The 15,571-nt window shown below is 45.4% G+C and overlaps 1 protein-coding gene across 5 annotated transcripts in view; it reads right to left on the bottom strand.

The window, feature by feature from the left end:
• Positions 1 to 2,016: 2,016 nt before the first annotated feature.
• The window catches only part of LOC116504167 (phospholipid phosphatase 3-like), a 32,098-nt gene continuing 18,543 nt past the window's right edge, over positions 2,017 to 15,571 (bottom strand). For 3 of the 5 annotated variants that reach the window (XM_032211031.1, XM_032211033.1, XM_032211034.1), the window contains exons 3-6: positions 13,604 to 13,761; positions 12,285 to 12,565; positions 7,635 to 7,692; positions 2,023 to 2,384 (exon numbers count right to left, since the gene is read on the bottom strand). In XM_032211031.1, coding sequence (XP_032066922.1) covers positions 2,139 to 2,384; positions 7,635 to 7,692; positions 12,285 to 12,565; positions 13,604 to 13,761 — 743 coding nt within the window. In that variant the 3' untranslated portion in view covers positions 2,023 to 2,138. Of the gene's footprint in view, positions 2,385 to 7,634; positions 7,693 to 12,284; positions 12,566 to 13,603; positions 13,762 to 15,571 lie in introns of all 5 variants that reach the window. The other 2 variants (XM_032211030.1, XM_032211035.1) reach the window with 2 other exon arrangements.

The raw sequence follows: 15,571 nt of genomic DNA, 5'->3' as shown, positions 1-15,571 counted from the left end.
GAGGCCGTGGAGGTCTTCTAGCCCAACCCTCCACTTGAGCAGGAGACACTATACCAATGATGGAGAAGCTTTTTGTAAATGCGTGCCAAAATTGTGCGTGCACGCGAGGTAGCATGCATGTGTGTGCCCACACCCACAATGCACCCCGCCCACCTGAGAATGCCTGCGCGACCCTCTGCGCACACACGCACGACCTTCTCTCCATGCAGTGGGGGAGAGTTTTCATCCTACCCAGGCTACAGAGGCTTTCCTGAAGCTGGTCCCCTGGCGACCCTCCGGAAGCTGGAAATGGATCGTTTACAAACTTCCGGTTGGACCGTTGGGCCTGTTTTTCACCCTTCCAACACTCTGGAGGCTTTCCTGAAGCCCGGGGAGGGTGGAAATGGCCTCCCTGGGCCCTCCAGAAGGCCAAAAATCAGGTTGCCAACGGGCACATGAGTGCTGGAGTTGACAGCTCATGTGCCAGCAGATATGGCTCCGTGTGCCACCTGTGGCACGTCGCAACTCTATAGCATTCTGGACAAATGGTTGTCAAACATCTTTTTGAAAACCTCCAATCAAGGAACACCTACAACCTCTGGTGACAAGTCATTCCATTGAGTGATTGTTCTCACTGTCAGGAAATTTCTCCTTAGTTTTAGGTTGAATTGAATTGATTAAATTTATAGGCCGCCCAATCCCGGAAGACTCCGGGCGGCTTACACAAAACAAGAAAAGAAAAAAAAATAAACAAAATAAAAATAAAGATTTAAAAATTCTCCAACACACATACGTTCAGAGTGGGGCTGGACCCTACATAATAAGGTCAACAGCCCCAGGCCTGCTGGAACAGCCAGGTTTTAACAGCTTTTCTGAAGGCCACGAGGGTGGGTGAGGTCCGGACCTCTGGGGGCAGCTGATTCCACAGGGTCGGAGCAGCCACAGAGAAGGCCCTCCTCCGGGGGCCTGCCAGCCGACACTGTCCGGTTGACGGCATCCGAAGGAGGCCCACCCTGTGGGATCTTATCGGCCATTGGAAGGTATGTGGCAGTAGGCGGTCTCGCAAATACGCTGGTCCTGAGCCATGTAAGGCTTTAAAGGTAATGGCCAACACCTTGAATTGCGTTCGGAGACCAATTGGCAGCCAGTGCAGCTCGCGGAGGATAGGTGTAATATGGGTGTATCTCGATACACCCAATATTGCTCGCGCGGCTACATTCTGAACTAGCTGTAGTCTCCGAACGCTTTTCAGGGGTAGCCCCATGTAGAGCGCATCTCTCTTACATAACCTTTCACCGATTACTTCTTGTCCTATCCCTGAGGTGTTTGGAGAATAGGTTATCCCTCTCCTCTCTATGACCGCCCCTCAAATATTGGAAGACTGCTATCGTGTTATTTCTAATCCTTCTTTTGTTAGACTACACATATTTAGTTCCTGCAACTGTTCATCATACAGTTTAGCCTCGGTCAACCATTTGCAAATCCATCCGATGGCGATGGTGTCTATTCCACATTTTTCTACCTTACCAAGGAGTAAGTTGTGGTCTACTTTGCCAAATACCTTAATAAAGTCTAGGTAAACTATGTTCACATTATTCCCAGATCCACTAATTTAATCACTTTGTCAAAGAGGGCAATAGTTTTTTTTCTGGTGTAATCTGTTTTAACACACTCCTGTTGGCTTCTCGTAATAGCTTTGCTCGTTTCTAGGTGCTTGCAAATCAGTGGTGGGATTCAAATAATTTACCAACCGGTTCTCTGGCCTAGTGACCAGCTGGGTAGGCAGGGCTCGGTGGTCATGTGATCATGTGGGCGTGGCCAAGTCAATGTCACTCAGGTTGATGGGCACTTCGCCTTGGTTGTTACAATGGTAATAAGGGTTAACTGGAGAGGCAGTTTCTGTAAGCAGGGCAATAAAGATTAAGCTAGAAACAACTCCAGAATGTTTCCTTCCTGCCTTCCTTACAGGATTAGCCCTGTAAAGTGGGAAAAAAACAAAAGATTTCTTCCCAAAACCAGTTCTCCGAACTGCTTAGAAAGTTACCAACTGGTTCCCCCGAATAGGTGCGAACCGGCTGAATCCCACCACTGTTGCAAATCTGCTGCTTGATTATATTTTCTAGGATTTTTCCCAGGTACTGAAGTCACATATTAATCAACTAATTCCTTCTCACTCTCGAGAGGCAAAAGAGGGTCAGGCAGAGTGACAAACACAGATTGTAACTTACCACCCAATAGGCTACAAGTGCTCCTTGTAGCAGTCCCACAATCACATCAGATGGGTGGTGCCGATAGTCTGAAATGCGAGTCAGGCCCGTGTACAGGGCTAGCATCAGTAGCACAAACTGGACCAGTGGGCGTAGCAGCCGAGCGCCTCGCCAGGTGAATCGGGCCTGCAGGTAGAACTGGGAAACAAGCAGCGGAAACAGAGTATAAAGCAAAGAGAAGCTTACATAGAGTCCCCCCCCCCCCAATCTGTTTAAATCTGCAACTCTGGCAGAAGCAATGACAATGATCCAGGAATCTCAAGAGCAATACTCCAGAGAAATTGGAGGATTAAAAGAAGGGGCTGGATAGATTCAGCATGGAAACGCTAATAAATGGAGCTTTCTTGCTTAGCACAATAGATTAACCAATTGATGCAGTGGTGGGTTTCAAAAAAATTTCGAACCTACTTTGTGGGTGTGGCCTCCTTTGTGGGAGTGGCTTGCCAGCCATGTGACCTGGTGGGAGTGGCTTGCCGGCCATGTCTTTTCTCTCTCTCTCTCTCTCTCTCTCCCCCCTTCCTTTTGTCTCTCTATCCCTTTTTCCTTTTTTTCTTTCATCTCTCTCTCACTTTTTCTTTCTTTTTTTCTTTCTTTCTCTTTCTCTCTCTGTGTGAGTCTCTCTGTGTTTGTGTGTGTGTGTGTGTGGTGGGTTTCAAAATTTTTTCGAACCTACTTTGTGGGTGTGGCCTCCTTTGTAGGAGTGGCTTGCCGGCCATGTGACCTGGTGGGAGTGGCTTGCCGGCCATGTGTTCTCTCTCTCTCTCTCTCTCCTTCCTTTTGTCTTTCTGTCCCTTTCTCCTTTTTTTCTTTCATCTCTCTCTCACTTTTTCTTTCTTTTTTCTTTTATTTCTTTCTTTCTTTCTCTTTCTCTCTGTGTGTGTGTGTGTGTGGCAATGGTGGAACCTCTTCTGTAGGTGTGGCCTGCTTTCCGGGTCCACTGGTGAAACCTCTTCTAACCGGTTCGGTAGATTTGACGAACCGGTTCTACCGAATAGGTGCGAACTGGTAGGAACCCACCTCTGAATTGATGCCTTATGCGGGGCAATTAGAAACCTTTCAATTATGAGAAAGGAAAACAGGGATGAGAGCAATAGCTTTAACCCTTTTTGCTTTTATATTTTCCAGCTGCAAAAACGATTTAATGGCAACATTCTTTTTTTTTGAAACAAAGTTAGACAATTTAGGCAGGATTGAATTTTTTTTCCAGATTTCATATTGCATTGGAAATTAGTTGTTCATAACTCCATGTCTTTTATGCATGGAGAGCAACACAGATGTGAGGCAGAGGTGGGCTGCTAATCTTTTTACTACCGGTTTGGGCGCCCTCGTGCATGCGCATGATGCTTCTGCACATGCCCAGAAGTGTCCAGGCAGGTGGGCGGAATCTCCCGCAGTCACTACTACCGGCTTGGCTGATCTGGGCCGAAAGAGCAGTAACCCACCTCTGATGGGAGGTGGAATGGAGAGAGAGTAGTAGGTGCTTGTGCTCAATTGCCCTCTTTCTTACATCCTGTGTAAAGTGTGCTCCACTTTGTAGATCCTCTGCTTAGGATGAACAACAGTGACAGTAACAGATTTCAGAAAATCTCTGTATGCTGGACCTATTGGGAAGACTCTTTTTCAATATCAGAGACGGGGCATCCCTCTTTGACACTCACTCCGGATGAAGGGCTTTAGAATCCGAATCCGTTTCTTTGTGAGGAGAGAGGCCCTTTCTCAGTTTCAGAAAAAGGTCTCCTCAGGCTGGCGAGGTGGCGCAGTGGTTAGGGTGCAGTACTGCAGGCCACTTCAGCTGACTGCTATCTGCAGTTCGGCGGTTCAAATCTCGCCGGCTCAAGGTCGACTCAGCCTTCCATCCTTCCAAGGTGGGTGAAATGAGGACCCAGATTGGTGGGGGCGATATGCTGACTCTGTAAACCGCTTAGAGAGGGCTGAAAGCCCTATGAAGCGGTATATAAGTCTAACTGCTATTGCTATCTGTTCCATTTCCTCTGCAACAGAGGTGGGTTCCTACCAGTTTGCACCTATTCAGTAGAACCGGTTCGTCAAATCTACCGAACCGGTTAGAAGAGGTTCCACCAGTGGACCCAGAAAGCAGGCCACACCTACAGAAGAGGTTCCAAAAATTTTTGAAACCCACCACTGCTCTGCAATTTCCACAAACAACTTGCATTTCAACTTGAAGATGAATCCACTACAATTGGCTGGGCTCCCTTAAATGGGGCCAAACTCAAATAAATCTATAGTACCGCTATTTTGTTTCGTATTATGTTTAACCCCCTTCTCCATTTATAGTGCAAATTCATGCAATAAATCATTAATAAATCATTTCTCCATAATGGAAATGGCAATTCGGGAGGAATATTAAGTTCTGCAGGCCCAGCTGTCCATCCAAATTTCAATTCCAAAGTTTTTTTGGGAGGAGACGATGAATGTTAAAATCAAGGAAGTTTGTGGAAAGACCTGCCTCAAGACAAAGGCTCAATGGTCATCTAGAACCCCAATCTTTCCAGCTGCACAGACCGGCAGCACAGCAGTGGTCTGCAGGGGAGAGGACAGGGGTGGGTTCCTGCCAGTTCTAACCACTTCTATAGAAGAGGTTCCACAAATCTACAGTGCCGTTTAGAACCGGTTCCAGCTCCCTCCCCCTGCCCGTCCGCACATCATCAAGATGAAGAGCGAGGGGAGGAATTCTGGGAGTTGAAGTCCACAAGTCTTAAAGCTCTCAAGTTTGAACACCCCTGGGGTTTTTTTTCTAAAGGGTTAGGGGTGCAAGGGTCTTGTAACTTGACAGATTTAAGACTTGTGTGGTTCAAATGCCAGAGTTCCTGAGCCAACGTGACTGGAGGAGGAATTCTGGGAGTTGAAGTCCACAAGTCTTAAAGCTGTCAAGTTTGAACTCCCCTGGAGTTTTTTTTTTCCTAAAGGGTTAGGGGTGCAAGGGTCTTGTAACTTGACAGCTTTAAGACTTGCGTGCTTCAAATGCCAGAGTTTCTGAGCCAACATTTTGGTTGCTAAGCAAGAGCGTTGTTAAGTGAGTTTCACAACATTTTACAAGTTGGCCAGGCCCACCCAGTCACATGGCTGGCAAGCCACTCCCACCTGGTCACATGACCAGCAAGCCACTCCCACAGAGTCACATGGCCAGAAAGTCACTCCCACAAAGCAGGCCACACCTACCGAAGATGTTCCAAATTTTTTTGAAACCCACCACTGGGAGAGGGGATGGTTTTGCATATGTGACTGCTGCTTGCACAAATGGGAGCTTTGTGGGCTCACCCACAGCTTGTGCAATTTGGTTCCCAATGGGCTGCGGACCAGTCCCGATCCATGGACTGGGGGGGTTGGGAACCCTTGCTCTAGAAAACCCATCTCCAAGGTCTTTAAACTTATGCTGGAAATGTAATTAACAAGAGGGACATTTTATCATGCTTGGTGAATGGCTAAGATTTTGGACTCAATTAGACCTAATAATACAGAAGATTTTAAAGGCTCATATACAATTAAAGCCAGAGGCTTTTATTTTCGTGGCACGACATAACCGCGAACGTCAAAAGCGCGCCGACAACACTGCGGTGCTAAAACCGCGATGTCAAAAGCGCGCTGACAACAGCGTGCCGACAGAAGCGCGATTTAACTTAAGGTAAGGTTTAGGGTTAGGTTTAGGGTTAGGGTTAGGTTTAGGGTTAGGTTTAGGGTTAGGTTTAGGGTTAGGTTTAGGGTTATGTTACAGCGCGCTTCTGTCGGCGTGCTGTTGTCGGCGTGCTGTTGTCGCGCGGTTTTGACGGCACGGTTTTGTCACCGCGCTTTAGTCACACGCGCTTTAGTCGACCGCGGTTTTGTGGTGGAACCTTTATTTTGGCATAGAAGGATAAGCAGCTGGAAAAAAAATTGGAACGTTGTTTTATATATGATGATGGAAACAAGATTATTATATGCATAAAGGAGGAAAGGTTCGATTTTACCAACAATGAAGGAATGGATGGTGAAGATGATGGAATTTGCTGAGATGCCCAAACTGACTGCTTTAGATTTAAATGTCTAAATTTAATGATGATTGGGTACCCTTTATTTATGGGAAATAGGAAAAAATGTTATATGGTATTGAAGATTAGAATAAAAATAATATACAAAAATGTAAATAATGCTGTAAACACGGAGTAATAGGTTATTCTATGTTTTGTATTCTTCATTCTTTATAATTCTATTTTTCCTTTCCTTTGATTACTGCACCATTGTTTCTGCTCTTTTCTTCTTTCATTTCTCCTTCATTCTAAGTATTAGTTCTTGTTAATTTTTATTCTGTGTTATTTTTTTAAAAAATAACAATTATTTTTTTAAAAAAGCATAGAATACCTATCTCCCTGCTCTGGAAGAGGAATGAAAATACGCTTTCAATGTATTTAGACGGTGAAAGTTCAGAAACTAAAATCAGAATCTGAAGCAAGAAGAGTCCAGGCAAAAATACACTTCAGGATGCCTGCTAACTCAGCACCAAACATTCTTTTCCAGCTAGTCTCTAGAATTTTCTGCTATCTAGAAAGGTTGTGTTGCTATGAAGGCTGCCATTCACATAGGCAAAAACGAAACTATAATCTCTGTGGAGATTACCCCATAAAGCAAACTCTCTTCATGTGATATATCTTCCAACTGCATTTTGCACACCAGTTTAAACCTTGAGGGTGTTTGTTTTAATTAATAATTTTGAAGAGAAACACCTTGCACCTGTGTCACAAGGCTGTTCCTCCACTGGATTATGCTTAAGCAGTTACCACATAGGGTAACACTCCCCCCCCCCTGTGCAGAGGTGGGTTCCTACCAGTTCGCACCTATTCGGTAGAACCGGTTGGTCAAATCTACCAAACCGGTTAGAAGAGGTTCCACCAGTGGACCCGGAAAGCAGGCGAAACCTACAGAACAGGTTCCAAACATTTTTTGAAACCCACCACTGGTCCTTGGATATGATTATTCTACACTATCATGCTCCTATTTATAAAACTCAGGGCCTCTGCGAAAGGGAAGGATGACTACTGCGTTTGTGGTGCAATCAGAACATTGCGTGTGTTGACGTTGTTTTAACGCAAACCAAAGGTGCCTTTTCAAAAACAAGTTTGCATCCTATTCTTATGCCTGCCAGGGCTGTGTGTGGGGTAATTCAAGGTGGTTCTGACAAGTGTCGTCGGCATCTTCATATCCAGTCACATGGGCGGCAAGCCACTCCCACCTGGTCACATGGGCGGCAAGCCACTCCCACAAAGGAGGCCACACCCACAGAGTAGGTTCGAACAATTTTTGAAACCCACCACTGCCCCTGTGGTTCATGCAGTGTGGCGATGATCTGCCCTCTTCCCAAACACCACGTCTATGAACCTGAAGAGGGGAACTTACCACTAAGTACATCGTGGTATACATGGCAAAGGAGGCATGGCCAGAGTAAAAGGATTTTCTGGAAGAGAAAATAAGATATTTCTCTGAAGATAATATGTACTGCTTAGTTTGGCATACTGGCTCCAGCCACAAATGACATTTGATCATTACATAACCTTACTTTGACTACACTAAACCATTTTCTTCTGATATCCTTTTCATGGTTTTGATGGCTATCCTGAAAGGCTCCAATCCCACCAACATTAATCATAAGTACCCCAGGACTCAACGTAGTTAACTATTTCATTAAAATCCATTATTTTAAGGAGACTTACATGCCCATAAATTTTCATTGGGCTGAAAGCTTGGAGAACAGATTAATTTGATTATACAGAAAAAAAGATTATTTGATTACACAACAAAGACTTCAGAAAGCTCCCTTGGCTGCCATCTAGTGGCTATCCAGATTTCTGTAGTCCAGATAGGATAGTTTTAATGTGTTGGAAGGTCTAACAGTCCCTGGGAACATACAGAGAAAAGGGGAAATATGAGAAGGAGATCCTCAGAGTAATTCCATCTTAATTACGCTAGGTTTAAGTTGATCTAGAGAAGGGATTTGATAGACCTCTGAGAATTTGATACATTACCCCTCTAGCAATAAAGTTTTCCCCCCCCCAGAAATCCAAGGGATTCTTGAGTTTGTCAGCCTTGAAAGGTTTGATACCCAGTGAAGGCTGAGGTCAGTTTTGACTGTAGCTTTTGGGTCAAGCTAATAATAAGACTGCAATACAATAAATGCATTGTTCTCTAACAGAAGTCTCCCTCAGTCTATTTTATTTATCAGTCCTTCCTGTTGTTTTTTTTAAAGCATTCAGTCTCCTCGACTACCATCATGATTAAGCTGACAGTAGACCTATTCAAATCAAAGACAAAGCCAGATAGGGATAGAACAGGAAAGTTGGGAGATAGGTAAGCTGCAGGCAGAAAACAGATTCTGCATGTGTTTTCGTTTGTTCTAAAATGAAATCTGATCCCATTCTTCCTTTTGAGGCTGGGATAACGACAGACTGAACTGCACAAACCTCCCCACCATTCCCTCTAGTTCTGGCTGGGTTAACTGCTCATCGCGTTGATGTCAGCCTCTGCTTCGCTGCTGCTTTTCGGCTGCCATTGAAACGGGGAAGGGGGGCATGGTATTTGGGAGGGGAATCATTATGTGCTGGAGGATTGTTATTAGGAGCTGCCCTGACTATCTATCCGCGCATGTGGAAGAGGGGAGTTTCCCGCCAAGGCCAATCGTCCAGCATTATAGAGCCGAGGTGGCGCAGTGGGTAGAGTACAGTACTGCAGGCTATTTCAGCTGACTGCTAGTTCAGCGGTTCAAATCTCACCGGCTCAGGGTTGACTCAGCCTTCCATCCTTCCGAGGTGGGTAAAATGAGGACCCGGATTGTTGTTGGGGGCAATGTGCTGACTCTGTAAACCGTATATAAGTCTAACTGCTATTGCTATTGCTATTATTCCACCCTGATGATGCTTTTTGAAGACATCTCCCACCTGACAGTTGGGTGAAATATTATTGGACTATAAAATGGGGTGCCAAGGGGAGGGGATTGACCTATACATGATATCCATTGCTTCCGCGCCAATTTACTCAGACTCAGCTTTGCTTTGATACTCATCGTAATAAGCCGAGGTGGCGCAGTGGTTAAATGCAGCACTGCAGGCTACTTCAGCTGACTGCAGTTCTGCAGTTCGGCTGTTCAAATCTCACCGGCTCAGGGTTGACTCAGCCTTCCATCCTTCCGAGGTGGGTAAAATGAGGACCCAGATTGTTGTTGGGGGCGATATGCTGACTTCTGTAAACCGCTTACAGAGGGCTGAAAGCCCTATGAAGCGGTATATAAGTCTAACTGCTATTGCTATTGCTATAGTTTGTAATTAGTAAAAGTACACTTAATTCTAAGCATGGAGTTGAGTGGTTTCTTTCCTGATTATTAAACGAAGGAGCACCTGATAGTTCCAACCTGTATCTCCCCAGTCCAGATACTCTTCAGATCTTACATGAAACACATTTGCTGGAGTGTGTTTCGTCAGAAAGAACCAGAAGAGATGAATGGAAATGACAGAGGAGTCGGCTGAATGTCAGGAGAAACGTATAATGGTAAAACAAAGGGGGAAAAAAAGAGATTTCCTACCCCCCAAAAGATAATGCAAGCTTTGGATGTCATAAGAATTGCCTTATAACCCGCTGGGAGGAGCATGTAGGGGTGAGTATGGCAGAATGGGAAATCCAAGGTTTTTTTCTATCTATTCGCTTGGATTTGTGTCTCTTGCAAAGGATATACCACTTACATCCTTCTCCATGGGCACGGGCAAACATTTCGCCACTCCTTGGGATTGCCCATTCAATTCAGTAGTCTGATTGAACAAAACTTGCCATTGGGGCAAGAAAGTGGGTGCTTCTCTTATATTTCACTTCTAATGTTCCTTGTGAGCAAGCTTTTTTTTTTTTAAAAAAAAAAAACCTCCTATTTATTACACCAAAATTGTTTTCTTTCTTTGGTTTAGAGATGTAAAGAGCCGAGGTGGCGCAGTGGTTAAATGCAGCACTGCAGGCCACTTCAGCTGACTGCAGTTCTGCAGTTCAGCGGTTCAAATCTCACCGGCTCAGGGTTGACTCAGCCTTCCATCCTTCCGAGGTAGGTAAAATGAGGACCCAGACTGTGGGGGCGATATGCTGACTCTGTAAACCGCTTAGAGAGGGCTGAAAGCCCTATGAAGCGGTGTATAAGTCTAACTGCTATTGCTATTGCTATGTACCCTAATATATTGGCTTCACTTTCTCAATTTTGAGATTTCCCTCTTATGGTCTCTGATAAAATGATAAAAGCTAATGGGACCCTCCTTACCTACTCCAACTTGAGAGATGAACCTGCAACCTGAGTGGCAGAAGCGAGTAAGTTCAAGAGCCAAGGTGGCGCAGTGGTTAAATGCAGCACTGCAGGCTACTGCTAGATCAGCAGGTCAGCAGTTCTAATCTCACCGGCTCAGGGTTGACTCAGCCTTCCATCCTTCCGAGGTGGGTAAAATGAGGACCCAGATTGTTGGGGGCAATATGCTGACTCTCTGTAAACCGCTTAGAGAGGCCTGAAAGGCCTATGAAGCGGTATATAAGTCTACTGCTATTGCTATAAGTTGAATTCAGGTTCATACCCAGCACTGATGCCTACAGTTAGATGACTTCTTGGCATCTCTTTGCAATAGTAGCAATAGCAATAGCAGTTAGACTTATATACCGCTTCATAGGGCTTTCAGCCTTCTCTAAGCGGTTTACAGAGTCAGCACATCGCCCCCAACAACAATCCGGGTCCTCATTTTACCCACCTCGGAAGGATGGAAGGCTGAGTCAACCTTGAGCCTGGTGGGATTTGAACAGCCGAACTGCTGAACTGCAGTCAACTGAGGTAGCCTGCAGTGCTGCATTTAACCACTGCGCCACCTCGGCTCTTTGGAAGTTGGAGCCTATTTGTTCTCCTTCAGAGTGCAGATCAAGCATGGACACATTTGTGTAGCCGATAGCCATGCTTTTTAGAAGCTTTTGGGTCTGCAGTTCATACCATTGCACACATTAATAGGTATTCTTGTTTCTCTCGGGGAACTTTTTGGTGGCTCCGGGGCTTACTTAAAAGGTACTTCGGACCTGCAAGTTGCTCACACTTTACACACCTTTGAGCTAGACTTACACAATTCTTATCTTTTCTGGCTAGCCGGTCCCACTGCCTGGGTTGTAAACTAACTTAGTTGGAGGCCACCAGATCAAGGCAAGTTGCTGCATGCAGCATCAGAAGGAAAACAGGAAACAAAGATTCAGCCCTTTTTCATAAGCAATTCGGCTACGATGCATGTGAAATAACCGTGGCACGACAAAACCACGCTCGACTAAACCGCGCCCGATTAAACCGCGTCGCTGACGTCATCAACAGGGCGACAACAGCGAGCGCGGAGAAAGAAGGGCACTTTAAATAGCGCTTTGAAAGCAAGCCGATTCAAGTTAAGGTAAGGGTTAGGTTTAGGGTTAGGTTTAGGGTTAGGTTTAGGTTTAGGGTTAGCTTTAGGGTTAGGTTAAGGGTTAGGGTTAGGGTTAGGTTAAGGGTTAGGGTTAGGGTTAGGTTTAGGATTAGGTTAAGGGTTAGGATTAGGTTTAGGTTAGGTTTAGGGTTAGGTTAAGGGTTAGGTTTAGGGTTAGGTTTAGGGTTAGGTTAAGGGTTAGGTTTAGGTTTAGGGTTAGCTTTAGGGTTAGGTTAAGGGTTAGGGTTAGGTTAAGGGTTAGGGTTAGGTTTAGGGTTAGGGTTAGGGTTAGGTTTAGGGTTAGGTTAAGGGTTAGGTTTAGGGTTAGGTTAAGGGTTAGGTTTAGGGTTAGGTTTAGGATTAGGTTTAGGGGGGTTAGGTTTAGGGGTTAATTTTAGGTTTAGCGTTTACAGCGTGCTTCTGTCTCCGCGCTGTTGTCGCCCTGTTGATGACGTCAGCTACGCGGTTTCGTCGAGCGCGGTTTTGTGGTGGAACCGAAATAACAGGAATAAAAAATATCTACACACCATCACTTTCCTGTGAATCGTTGTCAATATGCCAATCGCGGGGCTGGGCATCGAGAGGCTGTCATAATACATACCTGGCCTCCTGTTCCTTAGAGCGGCTACCAGTGCATACATAGTCCTCCAGGTATCCAGCAGAGCAGACAATGTGCGTGAAATTCGGTTGGCAGACAGCCAGAAAATGTGGGCGGAGGCGACCTACGGCAATTTTCGCCATGTTAGTGAGGGACTGGCCCACGCAGCAGCCAAAAAGGAAGGCCCCAATTTCTTTATAGAGGGCAGACACGTAAGGATTGGAGATTGTGGAGCATGATCTGTGGGGCAGACGACGCACGTGGAAGATTTCGCCTACAGTGATCTGCAAGAAAGAATACAGAAGGTTGGTCTATAAGCAATTCTGAAATAATTTTGGAGTAGCGAGAGGATAAATGTTTCTTAAATAATGTGGGAAAGAGGAAAAGGGGGACCCATCCTTAATGAAAAAAGTAGGGAGCATTGGTATAAAGACCCTTAGATCAGAGAACATAGAATAATAGGTTTGGGAGGGACCTTGGACGTCTTTCAGTCCAACCTCTTGCTCAAGCAGGAGACCCTATACTCTTCCAGACATATAGCTGTCCAATCTTTCTTGAAACCCTCCAGATGCCATTACGCTTAGGCCTTGGTGAAGGAAACGTGTCCAATTACACAGTTCATTCTTTGATCATTTGGCTATGGGGCAGTGGTGGGATTCAAATAATTTAACAACCGGTTAGCAATAGCAATAGCAGTTAGACTTATATACCGCTTCATAGGGCTTTCAGCACTCTCTAAGCGGTTTATAGAGTCAGCATATCGCCCCCACAATCTGGGTCCTCATTTTATCCACCTCGGAAGGATGGAAGGCTGAGTCAACCTTGAGCCGGTGAGATTTGAACCGCTGAACTGCAGATAGCAGTCAGCTGAAATGGCCTGCAGTACTGCACTCTACCCACTGCGCCACCTCGGCTCCTCAGTTCTCTGCCCTAATGACCATCTGGGTAGGTGGGGCTCGGTGGTCATGTGACTGGGTGGGCGTGGCCAACTCAAGGTCACTCAGGTCGATGGGCGCTTTGTCTTAGCTGTGACAATGTAATAAGGGTTAACCGGAGAGGCAGTTTCTGTAGGCAGGGCAATAAAGATGAGTCTAGAAACAACACCAGAATGTTTCCTTCCTGCCTTCCTTACAGGATTAGTCCTGTAAAGTGGGAAAAAAACAAAACGAGATTTCTTCCAACAATCGGTTCTCTGAACTGCTTAGAAAGTTACCAACCGGTTCTCCCGAATAGGTGCGAACCGGCTGAATCCCACCACTGCTATGGGGATTCCGTAGTCATGAGCCTAGCATTCCTTCCCCCTTGCCTCCCTCCTGACTCACTGCTAGGAAGGCGATCAGGGTGCCTGCCGAAATGAGGACTGTGTCGGTGATGGTCTCAGGATGCTTCAGGGGGTAGCTGATGCTACTGTCATTGCAGAAGAAACCACGGTGCACTGGAGAAACGAGGCCGAATTCGCAGATGAAGAATGGGACGGAGACTACAGAAAGAGGACAATTTTTATTTTATTTTTCCCTTTCTTTGTTACTTATTAAGTATTTTAATTTTAAACTTGCTTTTATCTTTTTTTTCCCTTTTATCAGCATAATAAGCACACACGCACACACAACACAGAGTAACAATTCAATGGAGATTTTCAATGGACCTCCAATAGACCGATTAGATCCCGCAGATTAGGCCTCCTCCGAATCCCATCCGCCGGCCAATGCCGACTGGCGACTACCCGGAGGAGAGCCTTCTCTGTGGCTGCTCCGACCCTCTGGAACAAACTCCCCGTGGAGATTTGAACCCTCACCACCCTCCAGGCCTTCCGCAAAGCCCTTAAAACCTGGCTATTCCGACAGGCCTGGGGCTAATGAGCTTTTGCCCCCCTTCTCGAATGGTATGGTTGTTGTGTGTTTTTAAATTTTGTATTGTTATGTCTTGTCTTTTTTATCCCGCTGTCTGTACCCCCTTCCCTGATTGAATTGTGAGCCGCCCTGAGTCCCCTTCGGGGAAAAGGGTGGCATATAAATGTAACAAATCAATCAATCAATCAATCAATCAATCAATTTTAATAGTAAGTAATTAGCTTAAGACTGAAACCATTAGCATCTATTTGATAATTTAATATGAGTTGCAGTTCTTTAGTGTTATTTTTACATTTGGATGGGGGAAAACAACCAACCAGTTTTATGCTTGTAATATTGAATCCTTAAGGATAATTAACATTGATACATATTTCCCTTTTCTTTCTCTAGAGGCCAGCAAGTAATATAATGTTAACAATCTCGAATCATATCATATAAACACCACAAAGCAACGTTTGGAAAACAATGCTGTAAACATAGAATACCAAACTAGCTAACATCATCAAGGCTAGTAAGGTGTGGGGTCTGCCCTCAATTTAAATTCTACTGGCTTGCCCTTTCAGTGAGGGCGGGAGTTGTCTTGTAGGGTTCTTTGGTCAGGCCCAGTGGTGGGATTCAGCCGGTTCGCACCTATCCGGGAGAACCAGTTGTTAACTTTCTAAGCAGTTTGGAGAACCAGTTGTTGGAAGAAATATTTTGTTTTTTTCCTGCCTTCCTTACAGGCTAATCCTGTAAGGAAGGCAGGAAGGAAACATTCTGGTGTTCTTTCTAGCCTCATCTTGATTGCCCTGCTTACAGAAACTGCCTCTCCGGTTAACCCTTATTACCATTGTCACAGCTAAGGTGAAGCGCCCATCGATGTGAGTGACATTGAGTTGGCCACGCCCACCCAGTCACATGACCACTGAGCCCCACCTACCCAGGTTATCATTAGGGCAGAGAACCGGTTGCTAAATTATTTGAAAGCCATCACTGGTCAGGCCACTTACTGTTAACTTACTAGGACTGATGATGCTATTTAGCTTCGTAATTAAACATCTGCAAGAAAACAATCAAGCTCAGATGGCAGCAAGGACTCCTCACAAAGGGAAAAAGAAAACAGGACATGTGTACTTTCCCAGCTTGGTGCCTTCCAGAGGTATTAGTATTAGCTGTCATGTATTGAGGGCAATTCTAGTCCTTACGTTTTTATCAAAGTATACTTTCTTGTGACAAGAATAAGACATGGATCCTATAAATACAAAATTGGCCTAGTTTTCGGGGTCCCCAGTAAGCAGAGAGACATAGTCCCTGTCTAGGTTAAATTCCTCCTGTAGAAAGGTACAGCCAGCATGTATTCCTTGCCCTGAGAAAGGCAAAATGCTGCCCTGCGGTGGGATAGGATGGGTGGGTGGGTGGGTGGAATACACAGTGAGACAGTGTCTACATGGATAGGAAATA

This window comes from Thamnophis elegans, chromosome 2 (assembly GCF_009769535.1).
Source record: "Thamnophis elegans isolate rThaEle1 chromosome 2, rThaEle1.pri, whole genome shotgun sequence".
Classification (NCBI taxonomy): domain Eukaryota; kingdom Metazoa; phylum Chordata; class Lepidosauria; order Squamata; family Colubridae; genus Thamnophis; species Thamnophis elegans.
This window is presented reverse-complemented; position numbering and strand designations above follow the sequence as displayed.